This window comes from Pteronotus mesoamericanus, unplaced genomic scaffold (genome assembly GCF_021234165.1).
Source record: "Pteronotus mesoamericanus isolate MK-2021 breed Mesoamerican mustached bat unplaced genomic scaffold, CSHL_Meso_final contig_94, whole genome shotgun sequence".
Lineage (NCBI taxonomy): Eukaryota > Metazoa > Chordata > Mammalia > Chiroptera > Mormoopidae > Pteronotus > Pteronotus mesoamericanus.
The window spans coordinates 7,635,231-7,659,537 of NW_026555285.1; the positions used below are offsets into that span (position 1 = coordinate 7,635,231).

Genomic DNA, 24,307 nt, shown 5'->3' on the forward strand with positions numbered 1-24,307 from the left:
CTGCCTTATTATTTGGTTCAATTTCTACAAAGAAAGCCCTTTGAATTTAAACAACAGCAAGTTGGAAGAGAGAAAAGAAATGAAACAAGAAAGACCTCTGGCAAGTCAGCAGAATTTGGGAGAGGTATTACACGTGGAGATCAAGAGGAGGGGAGGAGACTTTATACTCAAGAAAAAGTGTCAGAAATGGTAAAATGACTTTAGGATAAAATTTTTTACAATTATCCTTCTCTACAATTTTCAAGACAAGCTGACTTGACTTTCACATATATTCATATCTAAATTGGACCAATCCATATTAATCTATCTGGTCCTTACCATTATTATTCTGCTGCCAAAAACAAATACACCTGAACTTCTCTGAAAACACCAATTCCCATTAAAACCTTATACTAGGTAAAAAGGAAAGGCAAGGCTAAATAACTTGTATTTGTTCCACTTGAAAGTCACTTAATTTATTTTATGAACCACAGGCAAGCATTAATTTCTACAGCAACACTAGAAAGTAAATAGGCAAGTAAAACTAAAACAAAGCAAAACAAAACCAAAAGTCAAACACAGGAAGAAACAAATTCTTAGGCTTACGACAAATGAGTACTTCTCCACTTTCTAACATAATTAACAAAAAATTCTCCAAATTAGGTCCTTGGTATACATTATTTTTAAGAATAATCTTTTAAGTACTGTTTTGCATTTATTTAGTGATCTGCTGATGTAACTACAATTTTAAAAAATTACCCTAAGAAAAAAATGAGGGGTGCATAAACTTATACATGAGAATATCATCACTGCACTATTTATAACGTAAAAACTGGAAACAATCTGAATACCTAAAAGTAGGAAAATAAGTAAATAAATTGGGCCTTAACCGAAATACAGACAATTAAATAATATATTGAGGAATGTTTACAATGTGTTTAATAGAGAATAAAAATAGATTATATAACAAAATGTACAGCAAATACAGAAAAAAAAATGATATACACCAAAATGTTGTCATTGCACAGTCTTTGTACCTATCTTTTATCATTAGAGCTATGTCTTTGGGTTACCAATCAAAGAAATATGACTTGAAATTTGGCTCTCTACTTGTCAGCTCCACAACCTTGGCCAAGTTACTTCCTTATCTGTAAAATGAGAGTAATAATTTTACCTACTTCCTCAGGTTTCTATGAACTTATATAAAATAGGAAATCCAAATATATCACCTAATACTTTACATGTGGTAAACATTCAATAAACTGTAGCTTTTATAATTAGGATATGATATTATTATACAATGGTTTCTTTTAAAAGCAGAAGAAAAATGAAGGTTATTAGAAAAATCATGGGAAAATCCTACCTGGTCAACAGTTAATAACTTTTAATTTTGTAAGTTGGAAAAACTTCTGACCTATGTACTTTAAAATAAACTTTAAAAACAAATTCTGCCCTGGCTGGGTAGAACAGTTGGTTAAAGCATCATCCTGATAGACCAAGGTTTCAGGTTCAATCCCCAGTCAGGGCATACACAAGAATCAACCAATAAATGCATAAGTAAGTAGAACAACAAATCCGTGTCTCTCTCTCCCTCTCTCCTCTTCCCTCTCTCCTTCCTCTCTCTCTAAAATCAATCGATAAATAAATTTTTTTTTAATAAATAAAATAAAAAAAATACAAATTCTTCCTGGTACTCTTCAATAAAAACAAGAGCACTAATCTTTGGTATCCCCTTTTTGTCCTTGCACCCTGACCATGAAAATGATTGGGCTGTGTCTCTTGCTAGCCTCCTCCCTATCATGTACTTCTACAGACTTTCATCATAGTAACTCTGAAGTCCTTAGCAAGTACCCCTTAAACTCTCCTGGGCTACACCTGATCTACACGTTACCTGCAACACTTTGTAGCTTTGCTAATTCTTCTTGCTTGGGAAATCATCCCATTTTCTGAAAGCTACTTTTATTCTCTTACAAAAGCCTATTTTTATTTACTTTAAGGCAGTAATTTCTTAAAATGGTAATGCTTACAGCTTAAATTTCATCACCAAGTATTCTTTCCTTCTTTTTTCAGTTGAGATAAAATAAAATTAACTTTGCTTTGAAGTTTAAACATTTTTAAACCTATCTTGAAGCATTTGAAGACTCTGAAAATTACCACAAAAGACTATAAATTATTTAAGTTGAAGTTCATCAATTTCTAATTATCTAAATGATGGAGCAGCAATGTTGTCCAGTTAAAAAGTTAAGAACTTTTGGAGTTAAAATTGGTTTCATATCCTAGACCTGCCACTTACTAGCTATATGACCTTGAAACAGTTAACCTTTTGGATCCTCAGTTTTCTTATATGTAAAATAGTGAAAAGTAACATCTAATTTCACAAGACTATTATGAGAAATAGAAAAATATAATCACACTGTCTGGTACATAGTAGACATACACTCAATGTTGGTTTACTTCTTCCTTAACTATTTACTTCTGCATCATGGACTCAGTACATTCATGTGTATCATTAATTTTTATTTGATTTTTATATATTCAATGAATGAAAACTGAAAATACTGCTGACATTATGGGGCAGGAGACAGTTATGAAAATTTTCAGACCTTATATTTGAAAAGATTGGGAGGCTGTTTTAGGGAAAAACAAACGCAAAACACATGTGTACTGGCCAAAAGTGAATTTTTACTATAAGGACCTTTTTTTACAAAAACCCTAGTGAAAAAAATCTCATCAATTGATAAAATATACAATAAATGTAGTTTAGTTAGAAATAAATCTGTTAACACTTAAAAATGAGAGTGAATGAGTCAACAGAGTTCTAAACTGCATGATATACCAACTGTTTCTAAATTGTAGACCAGGAGTGTCCAATCCATGGCCCAGGATGATTATGAATGAGGCCCAACACAAAATCATAAAATAATTTACAACATTACTTAGTTTTACTACTGTTTTATACTAAGTTTTATTACTTAGATATGCACATTTTCTCTATTAGTGATCACAAACTTGGGACCTGCTCAATGATTTTAAAAGGTTATCGAAAGGGCCAATGCATAATTTGGGTTAATATGTGAGGACTTTTTTGCTTGTCTGTGGTGGTGGATATCATGAAAATTATGCATGGATTTTTTTTTTGCTTGTCAGTTTTCATTAGTGTGAGTGTATTTAATGTGTGGCCCAAGACAGTTCTTCCTCCAGTGTGGCCCAGAGATGCCAAAAGGTTGGACATCCCTGTTATAGACTATCACAAGTTTTCTAGAAAGAAAGGCTGAAATGGGTTACCCTAAATCAGTTAAAGAGATACAAATTAGGTATCTATTCATGACACTTATTAAAACTTCTACTTAGGGTACTTTACAAAATTATATAGTATATTTGGAAATGTTTTAAGTCCTATACATTGTGTTGGCCAAAGAGTTCACTTGGTTTTTTCTGTAATATGGCTCTAGCAGTGCTTAGTAGTCTTTAACTTTATTTGAAACAATTTTGTTAGATTGTATTGTGACAGCTGTCATATCAATGTGCATTAAAAAAACACATCAAAATTGGTGAGTTTTTGTGTAGCTATTATAATACTGAAGATGGAAGAAAATACATAACATTTTGGTCATATTATGCTTTTTTATTTCAAGGAAGATAAAAACTCAACTGAATGCAAGAAGAGGTGTATGCAGTATATGGAGAAGGTACTGAGACTGATCGAACATGTCAAAAGTAGTTTGTGAACTGGAAATTTCTCACTGGATGATGCTCCACAACTAGGGTAGACAAGTTGAAGAAGATAGTTATCAAAGCAAGACACTGAGAACAATCTACATTATACCACACGGGAGACAGCTAACATACTCAAAATATCCAAATTAATAGTTATTGGTGAAAATGAAAATTGTCTTTTATTTTACAGAAAAAACCATACAGACTTTTTGGCCAACCCAATTGTAATAAAGTTCTTGGTGAATAAAACTTTACCCTCATTGTAGCTAGGCAATATTTGGGGAGGAAAGTACTGTTTATAGTATCATTCTGTCAATGGTTTTTACCATTGGTTTAATTCTCTTACCTTCAGTTCTATATATCTGTTATACAAAACTATTTTTTTTTCAGTTGTGGTGGTGGAGGTGGTTAAATTTTAGATATTCCAAAAGGAAGTAAAAATTATTCTCTGGAAGATCACGTTTAATCATTTAGAGGAATATGCAGTATTTTACCACATTTTTCCGTGTATAACGCACACCCAAGTTTTTGTGCACATTATACACAGGGACTATAATACCCTGGGATTATTATACCCATTATTATACCTATGGTATGTAGTCATTATGCCCATGTATAATGTGTATCCTTATTTTTCTCTCTAAAGTTTGGGCAAAAAAGTGTGCATTATACATGCCAAAATACAGTGCCTGCAACTGGAGGTAGGCTCTTCTGTTACTGACCCATACTGAGATTCTATCGGGTTGTCCAAAAGTTCTTTTATTTTTTTCATAAAATAAAAGACACAGTTTTCATTTTCACCAATAACTTTATTGATCTGGATATTCTGAGTATATTGGCTATCTCCCACATTGTATAACAGTGATTGTTCTCAATTAATGGTCTTAATTTAATGACTATCAACTTCAGCTGGTCTACCCTAACTGCGGAGCATCTTCCTGTGGAAATCTCCAGCACGGAACTTTGCAATCCACTTTTGACACATTTAATCAGTTTCAGCACTTTCTCCATACATTGCACACATCTCTTTTTTGCATTTCTACCTTTCTTGAAATAATAAACATAATATGCTGGAAATGTTACGTATTTTATCTTCAATATTAAAATGGCTATATAAAAACTCACCAACTTTGATTCCTTTTTAATGCACACTGATATGATAGCTGTCACAATGCAATCTAACAAAAGTGTTTTGAATGAAGTTAAAGACGACTAAGTGCTACTAGAGCCATTTTAAAGAAAAAAAACTTAAAGGTATGAATACAGGCATACCTCATTTTATTGTGCTTCACTTTATTGCACTTCACATGTGTTATGCTTTTTTTACAAATAGAAAGCAAGACCCTTCACCAGCAAAAAGATGATGACTCACTTTATTGTGATACTTGCTTTATTACAGTTGTCTGGACCTGAACCCACAATATCTCTCAAGTATGCCTAAAGAAGATTGATGAGTCTCTCCCTTTCACAATCCCTTGGCACCTTCCATTAGCAGCCTCTAATATCAGATATTAAAAAACCAAAATAAAGCCAAAATTAATCAACCAAAAAAGAGCTTTGCTGAATCTGCAGGACTGAAAGCATAAATCACTGACTCCAAGACAAGAAAATCTTTTACTCTCATACCTCATTACCTGTACAGGGGAAGAGTTGGGTAAGAAGATAAAAATGGGATTATTAGGATGCAGAGTTGTGACTCAGAATGAAGTTTCCCATGAGATAAAATATTACGCACATGGCATATGCTCCACTTATTTGTCCCTTCTTCAATTTCTTTCTTCGGTGTCTTATAATTTTCTGAGTACATGTCTAATACATTCTTGGTTAAATTTATTCCTAGGTATTTTATTCTTTTTGAAGGAACCATGAATGGGACTGTTCCCTTAATTTCCCTTCCTGATAATTCATTTCTGCTGTATAAAAATGCAACTAATTTCTGAACATTAATCTTGTATCCTGCTGCTTACTGAATTCATTTACCAGTTCTAGTAGATTTTTGGTGTGATCTTTAGGGTTCTCTATATAAAGTATTATATCATCTACAAGTAATGACAGTTTTATTTCTTCCTTTCCTATTTGGATACCTTTTATTTCTTCTTGTCTGATTGCTGTGGCTAGGCCTTCCAATACTATGTTGAATAAGAGTGGTGAAAGCGGACATCCCTGCCTTGTTTCCCAGCTTAAGGTGAATGTGTGTAGTTTTTGCCCATTGAATATGACGTTCACTGTGGGTTTGTCATATGTGGCTTTTATTACATTGAGGTATGTTCCCTGTATTCCCACTATGCACAGCATTTTATCATAAATGGATGCTAAATTTTATCAAATGCTTTTTCTGAATCTATTGATATGATCATATAGTTTTCATCCTTCATTTTGTTTATGTGATGTATGTTTATTAATTTTGTATATTGTACCAATCTTGCATCAAAATATATTAAAAACAAATGTTAGACTCAAACCAAAAAAATACCCAAACAAACAAAAAGAAAAACCTAGGAAGAAAACATTGGTATAGGGGGACAAGTGGTATGGAAAAAATACAATAAAAAATATTATACATATGAGGCTTCTTAGAGAAATGACTAATTCTAGAACTCAGGACAAGAAATATGCAAAATGAGCTACAGTACCTCATAAATGTTGAAAGTGAGGAAGTGCTCAAAAAAATCCACAATAAGGTGCTATATCAAGGGTACATAGAAGCCAACTAAAAGAGATCCCAATGGCCTAAGATGGAAGAAACTGAGCAATAAAATAGTAGTATTAAATTATAACTCGAAGTATAAAATAAATATCATGAATCTAGATTGATACAAAAAGTAAATGGAGAGGAAGAGACCATCTCCTGTGCAGCAGAATTCCAATTAATTTTATAGACCATTCCACCCTCAAGAAGGGGAAGCATAATTCCCACTCCTTAAATGTGGACCACACATTCGGACTTCCTTTTTGAAATAACAGTATGGAAAGGGGGAAAAAAAGAATACCCTTACAGTGAAAAAATCTGACAAATACAATAAATACTTCATCAGATTTGATCAAGGGCAACATAAATAGTGTAAGACATGTTTATAATATGTACTCTACATATAGTGTGATGAAAATGGCACTTTACTCTCTTGTATTCCTCCCCAAAACCCATAACCTGTCTAATTGTAAGAAAAACAGATGACAAATTTCAAAAGAGGGGCATTGTGCACCACAGTGGAATTCTGAGTACACCTCAAATCTGTCAAATTCATCAAAAACAACACAAGTCTGAGAAACTGTCACAGCCAAGAGGAGCAAGAGTAAACAAGAAAAGTGAATAGAATGTGGTTTCTTGGATGGGATCCTGGAACAGTAAAAGGCCATTAGGTAAAAACTACAAACCTGAATAAAGTGCAGCCTTTGCTTAATAGCAGTGCACAAATATTGGTTCATTAATTGTAACAAATGAACCATTTGTTTCAAATGAACAAATTGTAAACAAACACAAGATATTAATAGGGGAAACTGAGTGTGGAGTCTGTGAGGATTCAGATATCTCACTTTTTCTGTAAATCTAAAACTTGTAAAAAAAAGTCTCTTTAAAAGGAAAAAATGTTATATATGATGACAGATCAGATTTTTATGAGTGCTAAGAATGCTTATTTAACTCTCTAATGGCAATGAAATAATATTCAAAGAACATTATAAAATTGTGAAAATGGAGTTCCATGAAATAATACTCTTTCTTTTACCCTGTGGGCTAAATAAACTTCTGTGGGCTAAGGGAATACCCATCATTTATAATAGTGTTCTGTAACACTGCTTTTAGGAGCTTTCCCCTTTGAATTTTTTCAACACCTGTGGAATCCACATCACCTTACAGCTGAAAATAAAGTGAGTGTGTTGGTTGAGACGTGCCTGAACTCACTGATCCATTCTCCGGCTTTCCCCTACTGTGCTGTTTGAAGGAGACCTGAGTCCTGCAGGCTCCTGTGCCAGCTGGCTCCAACTGAGTCTGACCAATGAGATGCAATGGGGAGGGATAGGAGGGCAGGGAAAGGGAGAGTGGGTAGCTTTTCCCGCTTCCTCTGTCTTCAGCAAGCAGCTCCAGCAGCAGTGTCTCTCTGGCTCCAGCTCCCTCTGGACAGAACCCAGTTAACTAGTAGTGGCTCTGAAAATATGAATTCTTCCCTTTAGCCCTCCAGCCCTAGGAATGCTAGTGGTTTATTGCTGTTCTCAACTTCCAGACTGCCTTACAATCCTGTCTGGCTTCTCAACAACTCCATTATCCATAAAACCAATTCTCTGCATTACATTGTTGTTACAGAACTCATGTCTGTTTTCCTGATTAGACTTTGACACTCAGACAATTTTAAGGAGAAAGAGAAATAGAGAATATATTCTTACTAAGAACACAGAAGCAAGAAAGCAGACTACCTTACAGTTCATCCATATACCAACTGTGCGATTTTGGGCAAATTATTTCATTGCTTTAAGCCTCAATTTATTCATTTATAGTGGGGGATTATATTAGCGCCTATACCTCACAGGGTTATTACAGACTAAATGAGTTCATGTACTTAAAGCATTAGCTTAACACCTCGCACAAAACAACTTTGCTACCATCACAGTCACTGCTGCCATCATCACCTCCTCTGTACTATACTCCCAGAGTATTGTCCGTATTCTTAACTGGTGCCTGCTTCTGCTTCTGTCTTTTACCCTTCTTAAATACTCCCTATTTTTATTTTTTAATTTATTGATTTTTTTTTTAGAGAGAGGAAGAAAGGAAGAGAGAGAGAGAAATAATAATTTGCTGTACCATTCATTTATGCATTCATTGGTTGATTCTTGTATATGCCCTGACAGGGGGTCTGAACCCACCACCTGGCATATCGGGATGATGCTCTAAGTAAATGAGCTACCCAGCCAGTGCCTTAAATGCTCTAGGCTTAATCTTCCTGAAGTCCTTCACCCCTACAAAACTTCACCTGCCTGCAGATATCTATACCCCTTAACCTGTCATTCAGGGCTATCTACAGTCTTATTCTAACCTACTTTTCTTTCAAATATAATCTACATTTTAGAAAAAATTGTTTTTCTTTTTTTCTGGCTTCTCTTATTTTTTCAAGTCCCTTGAGGACAACAGCCATGTTTGATTCATCTTTGTGTCTACTACAGCACTTAGCCTCAGAACCTAACCTAGTAAAGTGAGACACCATAAACATGTATTGAGTGAACAAATAAATGAAGCTGGTCTTGAACTGGATGTTTCTATTTGATCCAATTTACCTTCTAGCGCAGGAGTTGGCAAACTTATGATCCACAAGCCAAATCTGGTCTTCCAACTATTTTGGTAAATAAAATTTTATAGGGAAACAGCTACATTATGTATGGTCTGTGGCTGCTTTCACTCTGTACTGGAAGAGTTCTGTAGTGTGACAGAGGCCTTTTGGTCCGCAAAGACAAACACTTTTTTAGTCCTTTAGAAAATAAGTTTGCTGACCTCTGTCCTTGAGGGTGGCAATCCTGGCTTATTCATATCCTCTCCACACGCACCTAGTATAATCTTCCATGAATCTGGTGTTCAAAAACAACTATTAAATGGAATTGAAATAACAAAAGTTAAAAAGAGTGGAGAATGCCTGTTAGTGGAGGTATAAGCAATAAAATAACCAAAACTTGGAAATGCACATCAAAAGTCAGTGTATTATGTGTACTCTGACTACACACAACATGACATATTTCTATTTTAATATTTTAAGCCTCTATTTACCATGAAAAAAGTCAAAGAAGAGAGAGTCCCATTTATCTTACTCTTTTTTATTCCTTAAGACCATTAGTTCTTCATTCTAGAAAACATCTCTATTCCTCTACTTTCCTCCCATTCAGCTATTTCATCCATTTGTTAATTGAATCATTCAACAAAAATTTATAGGGCAAGGACGAGGCCTGGTTTTACGTTGGGAGCTGAGAATGAAGATCCTTAAAACTTGGTCCCTGCCTATTAAGAATATCTAATTTGCCCTGGCTGAGTAGCTCATTTGGTTAGAGTGTCACCCTGATACACCAAGGTTGCATGTTCAATCCCCCCAGTCACAGCACAACTCAAGAATCAACCAATGAATGTATAAATAAGTGGAACAACAAATCAATGTTTCTCTCTCTTTCCTCTCTCTCTAAAAATCAATCAATAATTTTTTTTTAAAAAAGAACATCTAATTTTAGTTAAAAATACATATTTTAAACAGGAAAAGAAGCACTATTAAAATAATGTCAGCAAATCAACAAGTGGGCCAAGTCAGGCATCTGCTAACTGTCCCCTAGTTTCAAATATCCATCAGGGAAAAAAAATGGAAAAATTACTTTAAATATTCCACTACCATGAATCAAAGAATTTCTGAAAACTGGTATTATATAGTCTACTCCATCAAAGCTGCTACTGCTGAGGGGTAAAAAAAAAAAAAAAAAAAAAAAAAAAAAGGCATCAAAATTGTTTACAAATTCCCTAAGGCATTATATTCTTTCAAAATAGCATAAGCAGTAAATAACTTTCTAGATAAATATAAATTGTTTCAAAGTGTTATAAAATGCTAAAACTTCTATCTTGAGACTGCAACACGTAAGTTCAAGATAGACAACAGTTATACCAGAGGGAAATTAACAAGAAAAAGAATTATTCATCTGCCTCAAAAAGCAAAGTAGTAATTGTTATGGAGAGGAAAGACGGAGACTATTCACTCACTCAACAAACATTTATTTATAATATTTATAACATTTGCCATATAAATATACAAACATTATTTGGCATACACAAGGCCTTGTGTTAAGTTCTAGGGAGAGAGCAGTGAGCAAGACAGACACAGAGTTGATTGTTCTTCCTTAAAAGCTAACATAAAGGAGAAACCCTACAGAAAATAGCAAGTGCATCAATATGTTAAAACCAAACATCCATGTTTTTTCTAAGTTACTCAATAGTAATAAAAATTAAAAGCTGTTTATATAATAAACAATTACGTGACATGTGTCAATTATAATGCCACTCACAGCAGATAAAAGTTCTTGGCTTAAAGACTTCACAACCTAGTTTCTTAAGTAAATACAATTTTCATACATTACAAGAAATACTATAATAAAAAACTGTATGACTTTCTAAGGAAATACATAAGATAAAACAACTTAATTCTACTAGGGAAAGGGAACTGCAGTCAGGGAAGGCTTCACATCAGTAAGCTGAGCCTTAAAAAAATACATAGGAGTTTGCCAGGCAAAGTTTCAAACAGAGAAGAAAACTCTTAAGTTGTAACACAGGATGTAGCACAATACAGAGGTGGAAGATGGGGCTGGATCAGTGATGGGGGTTAGTTCATGAAGAGTCCAGTGTACCACCTCAAAGAAAGTTTGGACCCTGGTAAATTTATAAAAAGGGATGATACCATTATCAGGCCAGTATTATAGAAAAATAACTGATGGCAATGTGGAGATTAAAAAAGGTAAAGTACCAATAGCAAAGAGACTAGTTTTCCAAGGATACTACTGTAGGCCAGAGGAGAGATGATAAAGACTAACAAAACAGCAGTGGGAAGGGAGGGAGAAGGAAATTACAGAGACCAGGATAATTGGCTGATGAACTGGATGCTGGAGGTAAAGGAGAAGTGGAGGTGAGTATGGAATTATTCCAGAGAGGGGAAAGAAGGGAAGCAGCATGTTTGGCAAGAAAATATAATGAGTTACATTTTAGATAAGCTGAATTTTGTATTTTGAATTTATTAACTCCATTCACTGAAAGAATAGTTCTTCTCATTCATTCCCATTCCAGAATAACATTTATTCCTTCAAGAATTTCTTTTTGGAATGCCTAGCACATAACCAGCACCATTAAAACTGGAAATCAGACAGCAAACAAAGTTCCTGTCTTACATTTTAGCCTCCTCTTATGATATGAAGACCAGCAAGGAAAAAAATTAGACAAAAATAAAAATATGGATATATATAATAAATAATCCATGTGATTTCTTCAAAGGGAAGCTTCCAGGTAGTATGGTCAAACATGTTTTAAATCAAATTGGAACTGAAAAATTGTAGAAGTGGTCTCTTTTTTTTTTGGTATTGAATACTTGATAATTTATGTGTTTGACAGGCTTTAGCTTTCATTTATCAGGTTTGTTCATACTGAAACATGTTGGTGGCTAATTTTCTTATAAACTAACGACTAAAATTCTATGGCACATCAAAAAAATACATTGTTTTGCTAATCTGACAGAAAAATAGGTATAATTTTGACTCACTCATACCAGACGGTTATTGTACTACTGGCTATTGTTATTTTTTGATTTGACAATCTAAGGGAAAAGAGGTCAGTGCCCCTGACTAGTCAGGTATTGCATGTTTTAAAAATTCTTGCAGCACATCAGTTGAACATTGCTGCATTATCCAAATAACACTAGGATATACACTATTCAAGGAAGTACTGGAAAATAAAAGGCTACCATTCATACTAAGTTTTGTTCAAACTGCTTTAAAAATTGATGACGTTCTCTTTTTAACCATAAAGTTTCTTTCCTACTTTTCTTTGAGAACAAGCTTTGCTAAAGCAAAGTTTTACTATGACCTCTAATTATTAAACAATTAATTGTATGTTACTATTTTATTTGAGGTACTATACATTTTTTACCTACATTTTTATCTTTTAATCTCTTAAACATGCTAACAAACATAATTCGTAGTTCCTAAAGAGAAGCTTATCTGAGAAAAAGTTATTTAACATCTACTAGTACTTATTTGAGAAAGTTATTTAACATCTAGCAGACACGTATTCCAAAAACTTTAAACTGCATCTTTTTTAAAAAATGGTATCAAAATTTTTTTCACATTTTATTTTCTAATATTTTCAAAAGGACAATCGTATGTCCCACACCTATGTCACTTATTCTTTCTTAACACCCTTGTCAATTTTCCATCACCTTTAGTACTTCCAAGTTTCCCAAGTTATTATCAACTCTCTTATCTTCTACCTTATCATCGGTCACTATTTGGAACAATGGTTCCCAGCAAAAGCAGAACAAGTCGTTAGAGACACTTTGATAATTTGTGTTCCATTTGGTTGTCACAAGAATTTGAGAAGATATTTGGTGGTTGGAGGACTACAGGTCCTACAAGTCCTAATATGTATGAGAGAGACAACCCTGTAAACAAAGAACTGTCTGCATCCCTCAAAATTTTAAGACTCTGCTGGACACTAACTAGGCAAAGTATATCACTGTGGGCTGGAGTAGCAGGGAATATGGTGTAGAAACGGAATAAAATGCTTCTGGACTTTCCCCATCTAATTCATTCTCCTTACAAGTAGCCAGAGAGAAGGGTCCTACTTACCACTCCTTTACTTAAATCTCATCAAAATGGCACCATTGCCCTCAGAATATCCCAACTCTTTCATGTGCCGTACCAGATGCTTCATACGTTCTAGCCCCCAATTACCTTTCAGAGCCGCATTGGTCAATAGGTTGCCATATGTGGCTACTGAGTACCCAAAATGTGGCTCGTCCAAACTGAGGTGTCCTGTTACACACTAACACACTGAGTTTCAAAGACAGGATATATATTTTATATATACATTATATATAAAACAATTTTCATGTTGACTACATGTTGAAATATTACTGTGGCTATACTGGGTTAAAAAAAATACCGTTAAAATTAAATTCACCTAGTTCTTTTTACATTTTTAACATGGCTACAGAACACTGAAATATACATGTGACTCGCACTATGTTTCTGTAGAGCCATTCCTTTTCCCGGACCTACATTTCAGCCTGAATAGCCACTTGCAGTTCCGACCGGGCCCTTTCTCTGGCCGACAACTTTGTAGATATGACTGCTGCTCATTTTTCAATCCTAGTCTTTATTGCTTTCTCTAAGAAACTTTTCCTGACTTCACTCCCAGGCCCAAACCTGGGCTGGGATCTCCTGTGTGATAAAGAAAATCCATCCTGTAGCACTTAGAACACCCTGTCTTCAAAGGCAGGCGCTGGTCTGTGTCCCCGACAAGACTGGAAGCTCCCTGAGGGGGCAGAAATTCTCTGAACACGCCGTTTCAACACCAGGTACAGGGGCTGAAGGAATTAACCTCTGGGACAAAGATGATGAATGAAAGCCGGGACCCAGGGTTCCAGGGAAAAGAGGTACACAGATGTGAGGCAGGACTAGGAGGGGGTCCCGAAGCCTGCTACCAGGCCCAGCCGGCAGCTAAGAGCCAGAGAGAGGCGGGAGCGCGGCAGGACTCACCAAGCCCTGGTCGATCTCTGCGTCCGGCCGTTTGGTCGAGGGCGGCACGTACTCAGAATACCGCAGGCCCTCGCCGGCGGAGGCAACGCCATCACGGGCAGCCATGGCGACGGCAGCCGAGGGAGACGCGCTGCGCCTTGGCGTCGCCTACGGGACGGCTGCAGGGACAAACTGGTTAGGCAGGTTGCTTCGCTGGATTAGTGGAGACCGCACCCCGGGCGCTAGTGGTGGGCGGGTCACTGGATCTCACTCAGTCTGGGGCTTACCTGCTCCATAAAAACCGGGAGTCACACGCGGAGCTGAATTCCCTGGGACGTGGAGGGTGTTTTGTTTGCCTCAAATTTGAGGCTCCAAAGCCAACACTAGGCCTCCTGGGGAAGTGCAAGGTGGGCTCCGGCTTGCTCCCCAAGTCGCCCCAAGGGTCTGGGTTTAAGCATAAGGCCTGATGTTGGTCTCATCAAACTGCAGTGCCTGAAGCTTCCTGAAGGTTTGTAACCCACACAAGACCTTTCTTCCTACCCTCTACTACTAATCATACTTCTGTTTAATGCCACAATTCTCCCATCCATGATAGCAATATTAGAGGCAATTTGCTTACCCCTCCCCAATATGAATGTCTATATTTAAGGTGAAATTGCAAAGAATAAATCTCACTCACCACAAATGGTTTTGTGCAGACTTGGATGTAGAAAGACCCCCGTTTATTATGAATTTTTAAGTCAAGACTTTTTGAGCAAAAATTAACCAACAAATGAAGCATGTACAGTGTTTTCCAACTCCTGTATGCCAACTTGACAGTATTTTTGCCCTTTTTACCCAATGCAGAAGCAGCTTACAAGAAAAAATAAATAAATAAACTTATTCATTTAGTTACTATTACCAGCAAGCCCAAGAAGTTAGGGCCTATAAGAATTAACAGTCTTGCAGGGAAAATAACACTGACACAGAGTGTAACAATACGTGCCAGAACACAAGCACATACATTGTCCAACAGTATAAAGTGAACTGGAATAGGAGGATGGAAGAGATATGAGTCTAGCGTATATTCTATTTTTTTTTCTAGACTTCTGTCTCTGAACATGTCCATTAACCTCTCCAAATTTATCCTTATCTGTAGAAAAAGAGCAACATTTGTTCAACATTTTGACTTAGAGAAGTTGTAAGAATAAAATGAAAAAAAGATATGGAAGTAATTTATGCAATTGTGCAGAGCTCTCTTGGAAAGTGTCACTACCACAATGCTATTGGCCTTTACAAGAAGTAATGACCTTTTAAACATATATATATTATATATATATATAATATATATATAGATTTTATATATATAGATATATATATTTAGATTTTAAAATGAAACAGGGAGAGAAGGAAACATCAATTTGTTGTTCCACTTCTTTATGTATTCATTGGTTGATTCTCATATGTGCCCTTACCAGGGATTGAACCTGCAACCTTGGTGTATTGGACAATATTCTAACCAACTGAGCTGCCCAGTTAGGGTAGGAATGGCCTCTTTTAACTGGGATCATCTGAGAGGTTTTGCTGGTGGCTTAGCCATTAAGATGGTTAGTAAAGAATGGGTAAGACTTTTTTAGATGGAAGAGGAAGAGGGCTGGAAATTTCAGCTGGAAACAAATGCAAAGAAATTTAAAAAATGGTATGTGGGACTGACTAAAAAACAGACAACAAGACTCTTCAGAGGAAAGGGACTGGGATGTGCAAATTGCCAGTTATAAAACAGTCATGGGGATGTAGAGTGCTGGGTAGGGAATGTAATCAATAATATTGCTATAGCTATGTATGATGTCAAATAAGGGTACTAGATTTCTCAGGGTGGTCACTTTATAAGTTATGTAAATCTCTAATCACTATGTTGTACACCTGAAACTAATACACTATTGTCTGTCAACTGTAATTGAAAAATAAAAAAAATATTTAAATATAAAGACCAGCGATATGGTCTTATTACAGGTATTAATTTTCATTAGACTGATGTACAATTATCAAGGACACTGGTGAACTAAGCAAAGGACTTTGGAGTCCACAGGTCATTCATTCATTCATTCATTCAATAAATATTTATTGAGCATCTGTTATACATCAGGCATTGTTCTAGGCATGGGGCTTACAGTGTCAAGTAAGCAAATAAGATCTCTTATTCTTTAGAGTTCACAGTCTATGAGTCACAGGCTGCCAGCCTGGAGCAACTAGAACAAGACCTAGGATAGCTGTAGCCCCTCTTAGGGCAGCTGATGCCCCTGCTCAAGAACTGAAGCTCTGGAACAGAAGTCAGGAAAAGGGGAGAAAGGAGAACTGGGCCAGAGAGAGGATAGCAAGTTAAAGGGGAGATGGACTCAGTAGGGTTGCTCCTCGGCTCAGATCTCAACCTAGTGAGAGTGGTTTGTTGGCTGCCTATGGACTTGACCCCTGTTCCACTACTATAGCAGTAGTCAGATGTAAAGAAAAATCTTGCACAAAGACTACTCGGTTCTCAGCCTTTGGGTCTTTGCTCAAGTCACCCTCACCGGGAAAGAAAAGACAGAAACCAGAGCAATTGAGTCCTCTGTCTCAACACAGAATCTCTTCCTTACTTGGCTAAACTCACTTCCCTGATTTCCTTGAGAAAGAAGAGAAATGATTTTTGAAAAACCCAAAAGGTAGTCTATGTTGAAATTTTCAGTGACTTGTTTTTATTTATTATACCACTGCAAAGACAAATTACATTATGTTCAATAGAGTATGTAAAAGAAAAACATGCATGGGTAAAGACATCCTAAAACATATCAGTTAAAAAAAATGTTTTAAAATGTTGTTTAAAAAGACTTTTGGCAAAAATTTAAAAAAAAAATTGAACTCTGCCTTTGCTGGGTGGTTCAGTTGGTTGGGGTGTTGTTCTGCGCACCAAAAGGTTGCAGGTTCGATTCCCAGTCAGGGCACATACATAGGTTGCAATTTCTATTCCCCGTCAGGGCACACACAGAAGGCAACTGATCAATGCTTCTCTCTCTCACCAATGTCTCTCCTCGCCCCATTCCTCTCTCTCTTAAAATCAATAAAACATATCCTTAGGTGAGTATTAAAAAATTTGTTTAAATCAACTTCTGTGTGCCTCAGTTTCCTCTTCAGTAAAGTTGGAGATAATCATAACACCTCCCTTGTGAGAATTAAATGAGTTGACGTTTGCAGAGCTCTTAGAACAGTGCTGGGTACCTAGTAATTCTATAAAAGTGTTTATTACTATTTTCTTTACATTACCTCTTTTACCTTATTTCTTCCCATGTATATTTTCTCTTTGCTGCTCCCCCAACAGTCATATGGTTATCTTTAAAATGATAAAATTCAATTTAACATTACATAGTAATAAATTATAAGTGCAGGTGGAAAACAGTTGTTTTTACGAAAATGAAATTAAATGCTTTGGAATGACTTGATAAAAGCAAGTAAAAAGAAATAGCTGTCAAATGGTGAGCATGGGAAAAGAATCATAAAAATTCAGTGTGATTCTACACTCAGTTTGCTTTTAAAATGTCTTGTTCCCTGTTTATTTTAAACAAACACATAGATGATAAATTATCACTGTGGAAAAAAAGCCAAGGAAGAATGAATCAGAGAAACCACAACCAAACAAAAGGCCCTTGGCTCTGCAGGTGGACATAGAGTTGAAGAACAGCTATTGTGTGTGTCTGCTGTCGTATTAAAATTTCACAGGGGGTGAGGGAGATGGTATCATTAGGAAAAAGATGTCTAATAAAGCTCCTTAGGGAAGATAATAAGAAACAGATAGAAAAACAAGTTTTTAAGTGATGTTTAAAAAATAATGTTTAAAGTATGTATCATTATTGTTATGATGCCAAATTTAATTGGTTTTTCAATTAATCCACCAACCACTATCCTGGTCTGTCAGAAAAGAGAGCTCTACTGTTTGACAAAGTGCAGAGGGCACAAAGGAGAAGAACCCTGAAAAGACTGAAGAAGGAGTCAAAGAAGATAGAAGAAATTTGAGTTCACCCATGAAAGGATGAACTCAAATTTCCTGGATTGGTAAGAATGAGGTAGGCTTGGGGAGCCAAGGTATGAGAAATCATTATATATAAACAGTACTACAAGTAATGCAGTTTTGCAAAAGCTTGAGGTATAAAGAAGACAGTGAAGATGGTTAAGGGTAGACAGATAACCAGACAAAGGCCAGATATTGAACAGCTTAATTTAATAAGCAAGGCATGTTGAGTTTATCTTATAGATAAAGGCAAGACATCAAAAAATGTTGAATGTGGTAGTGACATGATCAGATCTACATGCTAGAAAGGTCATTCTGATAATGAAATGGGACCAATGGGCCAAAACTAAACAAGCATCCGTTAGAAAGTTCTTACTGATCTTGCAATTCTCTGTGTTACCAGACTGAAGGGGTCCATTTATCTGCATGTATCAAAAACCAATAAGACACAAACAGGAGTTTGCAGCCAAAAAAGTAAAAAGTAAGGATTTATTAATTGAGGAGATGGCGCCATGCCCAGAGTCAAAGGTGAGCTAATGCTCAAAGACCTGGTTTTCCCAATGGCTTCTAGGAGATGGATTATAAAGTTGGGGGTGGGGGAAGCATTAATCATGGCGACTAAAGAGGTTAGGGTTGTGGTCCCTACTGATTGGTTGGTGCTAGGGTAGGGGGTAATTGATCATTGCATCTGGTCCTGATGTCAGCCATGGAGTCTTTCTGATTTCTCAAGGATTTGTTTGGTGTGATCATTCTGCATTCCTGGATATGAAGCTAAAACACGACTGAGGTCAAGATGTTATCTTTAGTTCGACTGAAAACTCTGTCTCTAGTCAGACCAGCCAGGATCTTGTTTTTAGGACTACTGGATGTTGACCAGAACCTCATTGTCCTGAGGGATTAAAGATTAAGCAAGGGAGACAGCTGGGTGAGTCAAGGTGATGAGTGAGGCCATTTTGAGTCAAAGGAAAAAAAAATCAAAATAAAAGGCCAGGTTAAATAAAATAAGGTTTCTGTGTGTTACATCTGAGTAAGAACTGTTGAGGTCTAAACTAGGGCAATGGCAGGGACATGGCAAGGAGAGATGTAGTAACCTTTATTGGTTTCCTCTCCATGTTTCATTTCTCTTGGCCTCACCTGACAAGTAACCAAGGATTGACTTTGTCCCTACACTCAGGGTGAGCCATGATTGACATAAGCCAGCCAATGCATCCCATCACTCTATCTATGGTGTTTGTTTTACGGATGGGCATATAGCCCTTCCAGAAAATTGGAATGATATGAAAGGTTTGCTAGGTGCTTCTGGAAAAGAAGCTGCACACAGAGAAGTGTAATTGTAGTTGGCAATCATTTGACAACCATGGGCTAAGGTGACTGTTTAATTTATCATCCAAAACTTGGTCATATTTAAATAAAACATAGTGCTATAAATAATTATGTTAGGACAATAAATATAACTGGGACTTCCCTGGCAAACAAGGATATATGGTGTCCCTACTATTAGAATAAGTGTCCTTAGTTGAAATAAGCACCACTGAAAGCCACAAAGAGATTAAAAAGAAATTACAAAGTAAAAATTCCCTTATTTTTATTTCTCTTTAATTTTGTATTTAAAACTTTAAGCATTTAAAAAAAATAAAGAATAGTATAATGAACATTCACACACCAAAATCCACATTAAACAACTGTGAAAATTCTGCCACAATTCTTCTATTTTCTTTTTTTATGAGTATTTTAAAGCAAATCAAGATATCATCTTATTTCACTGAGTATTTCAGTATGTGTTCCTGCTAAATATGGACAGTGTCTAACATATCACGCCACTGTGACACCTATTAAAAAACAAAATTCAACTGAGTAAATTTGAAGATCTAGTTGGCTTTAAGTGACTAGTGAATCGGGCAGCATCCCATCTAGAAACTAGAAGGGCCCTCTCAGAGGTTGTACAAAATGGAAGGTTTATATAGGCAGAAGGGCGGTGAAACTAAGAAGTTAAAAAGAGTGGTTTATTTCTGGCAAGGACACCTTCCCTTAGGAGAAGGCAGTAGTTCTTATCAGGCAGATTACTGGTACTTCATTCTCAAGGATCAGGACATTCCAGACTGATTGGCTTAAAATTCTACTCCCAGGAGAAGTAGAAACTGCAATGAGGGTTGGTATCATGGGCTCTTAGGACAAGTGACACCATTTTGGGCCCATGGCTTTTCTTTTTAACATGCCTTACAAAAATTGTTAATAACTTTTTGTGTCACTTAATACTCAATTCTTGTCTAAATTTCCCTGATTATTAATAAAAAACATAAATATCTGCTTTATTCATATAACGTTCCAAATACACAAACAGCAGTTAATGTTTATGTCACATCTGTCTTCATTTAATTACAAAAATTCCTTTCTTCACATTTTTTCATGGTATTGACTTGTTGAAGAAACTGACACCCTATATTTAAACTAGGTTTTAGTTGAGTTTCCTGTATTTGCAAACAAAGCATTGCAGACACAGAGGAGAGATAGAAGTCAGGTGAGTGGGTTCATGAAAACCAAGGAAATTTCCAGAAGAAAGGAATAGTAAAAAAATGCCAGATACCTACAGATAAATTAATTAATATAAGGATAAAATATGCCCACTGAATTTGGAAAGTAGGTGGTCACTGGAAACCTGAATGAAAGGAGTTTCATCCATACTGGAGAGCTAGTGATCATCACCCATCCCACATTCTAGAATATTCTAGAATATAGTCTCTTTAAAAATGTATAAGGAAAGCAATATGTAATTCTCTGTCTCCATGTATAGATATTAGAGAGTTTACGTAGCAGGACGAAAAGGGAAAACTAGCTAATTTCGATGTTACCATCAATCAGAGAGTTGCCAGTGGAAGTGGGGTTCTTGTGATGTCACAAGGAAAGCATTCCAGGAGACCCGCAAGACAGGATGAGGTCTGGTGATAATACTGACTTGTGGCGCCTGATACAAAGATCAAAGGAGTTATCCTGGGTTTTCAGTGTCCCATCTTTGTCTGCTATGGAAAAAGTCTAGTCTTGCCTCCATCAGACCCAGAAATAGGGCCAGTGTCTAGAGATTCCGTGCCATGCCAAGGCTTATCCATATTAAATCTTAGTCCAGTCCAGCCTTTATCACCATCCCGCTAGCTTAGCTTGGTTTCCAAGCTGAGCCTTGGCCGAGGCCCACCTTAGCAGTCCCTGCAGCCAACAGGGCCACAGGTAGCAGCTAGTCGCATGTAGCTGCTATGGAGAGATCGAGTGAACAAATGGGGCGAATGCATGCTACTGGGAGAGAGAGGGAAAGGGCTTTGTTAGCTGGGATTATATTATTTTGGGCTTGGGAAGGACGAGGAACTTTTTCAAAATAACCAATCAATTTACCAAGCTTTTGCGGGCTTCTGATAGGTTCACCCCCTAACAAATCTATTTCCTAGGTGTTCCAGGGTTGTGTTTCTTATCCAGCCTGATCCTTTCCCCAGGCTACACCGACAGGTCTCTGTGATCGCCATCTTGGCCTCTGCAGTGCAGATGCTTACCTCCCCCTTTATTGTTCTACCTTTTCGCCAGCGATCTGCGGGGAATGGACCGGTGGTTCCGTGGGGAATATGTGAAGCTGTAACTTCCCAGAGAAGCAAGCAGGTTTATGCTTCCTAGTTGATTATGCTTAATAATGTCTGATTTCCTTTGCTTACTTCCTTTATTAATATATAGCTACCTACACTAACAAGATGGTTAGGTTTTAAAAATGACTATTTCTAATTCTTGCATAATTGCTAAAATGTTCATCCCTTGGAACTTAAAGTAGGAAGACAGTGAAGTGTTTTGCTTTCTTCCCCCTAATGTTTCACTAAACTGCCTACAGTAAGGAAATACAGCTGAGGGGTGGTTTTAGGTAGAACTTTATTTCTAATCTTACAGGTTATTTAAAAGACAAAGAAAGGAACTTAAAGGAAGTCACTATGGGATAAGCCAAAAAAAAAAAAAAAATCCAACCTTGTTTTCATGTTTAACTTCAACATGCATTTTCAGTTGCAGTTGCCTTACTGCCAATAGCTGGCAAGTTGTCTTTGGCCTATGTCAAAGGTAGTAAAATAAGTGCCATTTGTGGAGTTGTCATGGAAAATGGGTATCTGCATTATGTAGATTTGTCTAATGGTCATCCAGAGCAGCATCTGCTGCTCAGGTGCCAGCTAGAGATAATCCCATGAAAGAAAAGCTGGCACTAGTACACATATGTGATTTTCTGGAGCCAATTTACATTTTGTGCTTTTGTCCATCTGAGCCAAAACAGCATTAACAATGCCAAGCCCAGTTTTCTGATTATTTTCAGGCTGATTGAATCTGGCACATGACATGGTTTTATCTAATTAACCCACATGTGGTACAAAATAAAACAAATTTGAAGTGGAAAGCTCTTTTTGCCTTTATTGAAAGACTAAGGTGAATATATAATTATTTTGTCCTTATTTCCCAGCCAAATTTATAGTTGAGAGAGGTCTTTTTCACTAGATAGTAAAATAAGTTCTGTATATTACCTATTATAATTAAAATTTGTTTTATATTTTCCCAAATCCAGTTCTTCTCTTCCTTTCTCTGTCCCAAAAGGAGGAAAAATGTGTTGAAAATATGTTTCTAATTATAGTATAAGAAATATATCTGGTCTTTGTTCCTGGTTCCCGGCACAAAGTTTCTAAAAACCCTTGGAGTTTCCAGAATGATATGAATGTCTTTTGTTATTCCTAAGAAGCTCCTTTTGAGCAGAGTCTGAGTTTGTGCTAGTGAGCGCTTCAGGGACGGGTCCCCAGATAGCCTTATGATGGAGCTGGCGGCCAGAAAGACTAAGTGATTACAAGGTTGGAACACGATGGTGTTTGTGTGTTGCTCATATCTAAACACCTCATGAGGAGTGACTTAATTAAAAAGGTCATCAGCGAGGTAGATGGCTATAAGAAATAAGAAAAGATGGCCCGCTACATGACTTGTTGTAGGGTAAGGAGAGGCAGCCTGGCTTCCTCACCCTGGTGCCTGGGCAACTAAAGAAAGTTTCCCATAAACTCGAGAAAGGGCCTGATAAGCAGTGTTCCCATAGCCTTGCATCTGGGTCCAATCAACAGTTGCCATAGCCTTGAGTAGGCTCGCATGTGCAGAATCACATTATGTTATACAACCTATTTTGGCTCCCTGCCAGCTTTGTCTGTTTTCAGTGTATAAGTGGGCTATGCAGAGGGACAGGTGACATGTAGAAACATGTAGTGTGACACGTGGGAACATGCAGCTTGTAGTGTGAGTGGATCACACCCCCTTGAATAAAGGCATATAATACATCCCAATGGCTCTGTGAATATTCTTCCATCTGCCCAAATCTTTAGTGAACCTGTCTGGCCTTGACAGTCTGCAACACACTTGTTCAGCTGGCTACCTTCAGGGTTAGGAATTTTGTTTTGATCTCTGTTACAGATTGTTATTATGATATTGCCAGGCTTGCTGATCTTTTTTGTAGCATTCAAATTCATAACCTATTATCTTTTTCACTGCTTGAACTCAGCTGCTCATACTAAAATTATGGTGGCACAAAGAATAGAAACTATCTTCCAAGTCCTACCTCCTTTTAATTCAGAATGATTTGAACTCTGTTTCTGCTATACATAAATGGCTTGCATATCCATTTGGATCAAGAAGATATAAATGAACTAGATTCTTAAGTCTGATTGCTTTTTGCCAGCTACACTTGATTTATTAATTAATGCATGTACCTTAACTCAACAAGGTCTTTATCCATGTTATTAGAAATGAAACCTGAAATGGCTATAAAACAATGGCCAACTGTTGGTGGTGGTAAGAATGAAAATTAGGTGTTAGACTGATGGTGTCAGATGGGACATGGTTCAGCAACTTCAGTACTTGAGTTCTGGCTAGGAAAGAATTCAGAGCCAAGACTCAAACTAAAGAGAAAGTTTATTTAGAAAGTAGAAGGAATGGGCTCAGGAAACATATTACAAATGCAAAAGTGTCCTGGGAGCTTAGGAGAGAGGAAGGGAAAGCTAACATGCCTAGGTGTGGGAAGTGAAGGGTGCGGGGGAAAAGTGCAGGCATGCTCCTGGGAGGGGGAGTGTGCTAGGTCTGCTCTCCTAAGGGCTTTAAGGGTGGAGATTTTAGGGAAGGTCTCAAGGGAGGGTCCCCATAGACTATTCATCAGCGTTTCAGGTGTACCCTTTCAAGGTTATGGCTTCTACTAATTGGTCGATGTCAGGGCAGGTGGGCATTAGTCATTGCAGCTGGTCCTGATGTCAGCCATGGCATCGCTTAGTTGGTTTTGTTGCTTTCCTGGGCTAGGAGCTGAAACACACTTGAGGCCTA

The 24,307-nt window shown here is 36.8% G+C and overlaps 1 protein-coding gene across 1 annotated transcript in view; it reads right to left on the bottom strand.

Moving 5' to 3' along the window:
* The window catches only part of DNAJC15 (DnaJ heat shock protein family (Hsp40) member C15), an 86,642-nt gene extending 72,546 nt beyond the window's left edge, over positions 1 to 14,096 (bottom strand). Inside the window, exon 1 of the mRNA XM_054586377.1 lies at positions 13,954 to 14,096. Coding sequence (XP_054442352.1) covers positions 13,954 to 14,058 — 105 coding nt within the window. The 5' untranslated portion in view covers positions 14,059 to 14,096. The remainder of the gene's footprint in view (positions 1 to 13,953) is intronic.
* Positions 14,097 to 24,307: the final 10,211 nt, after the last annotated feature.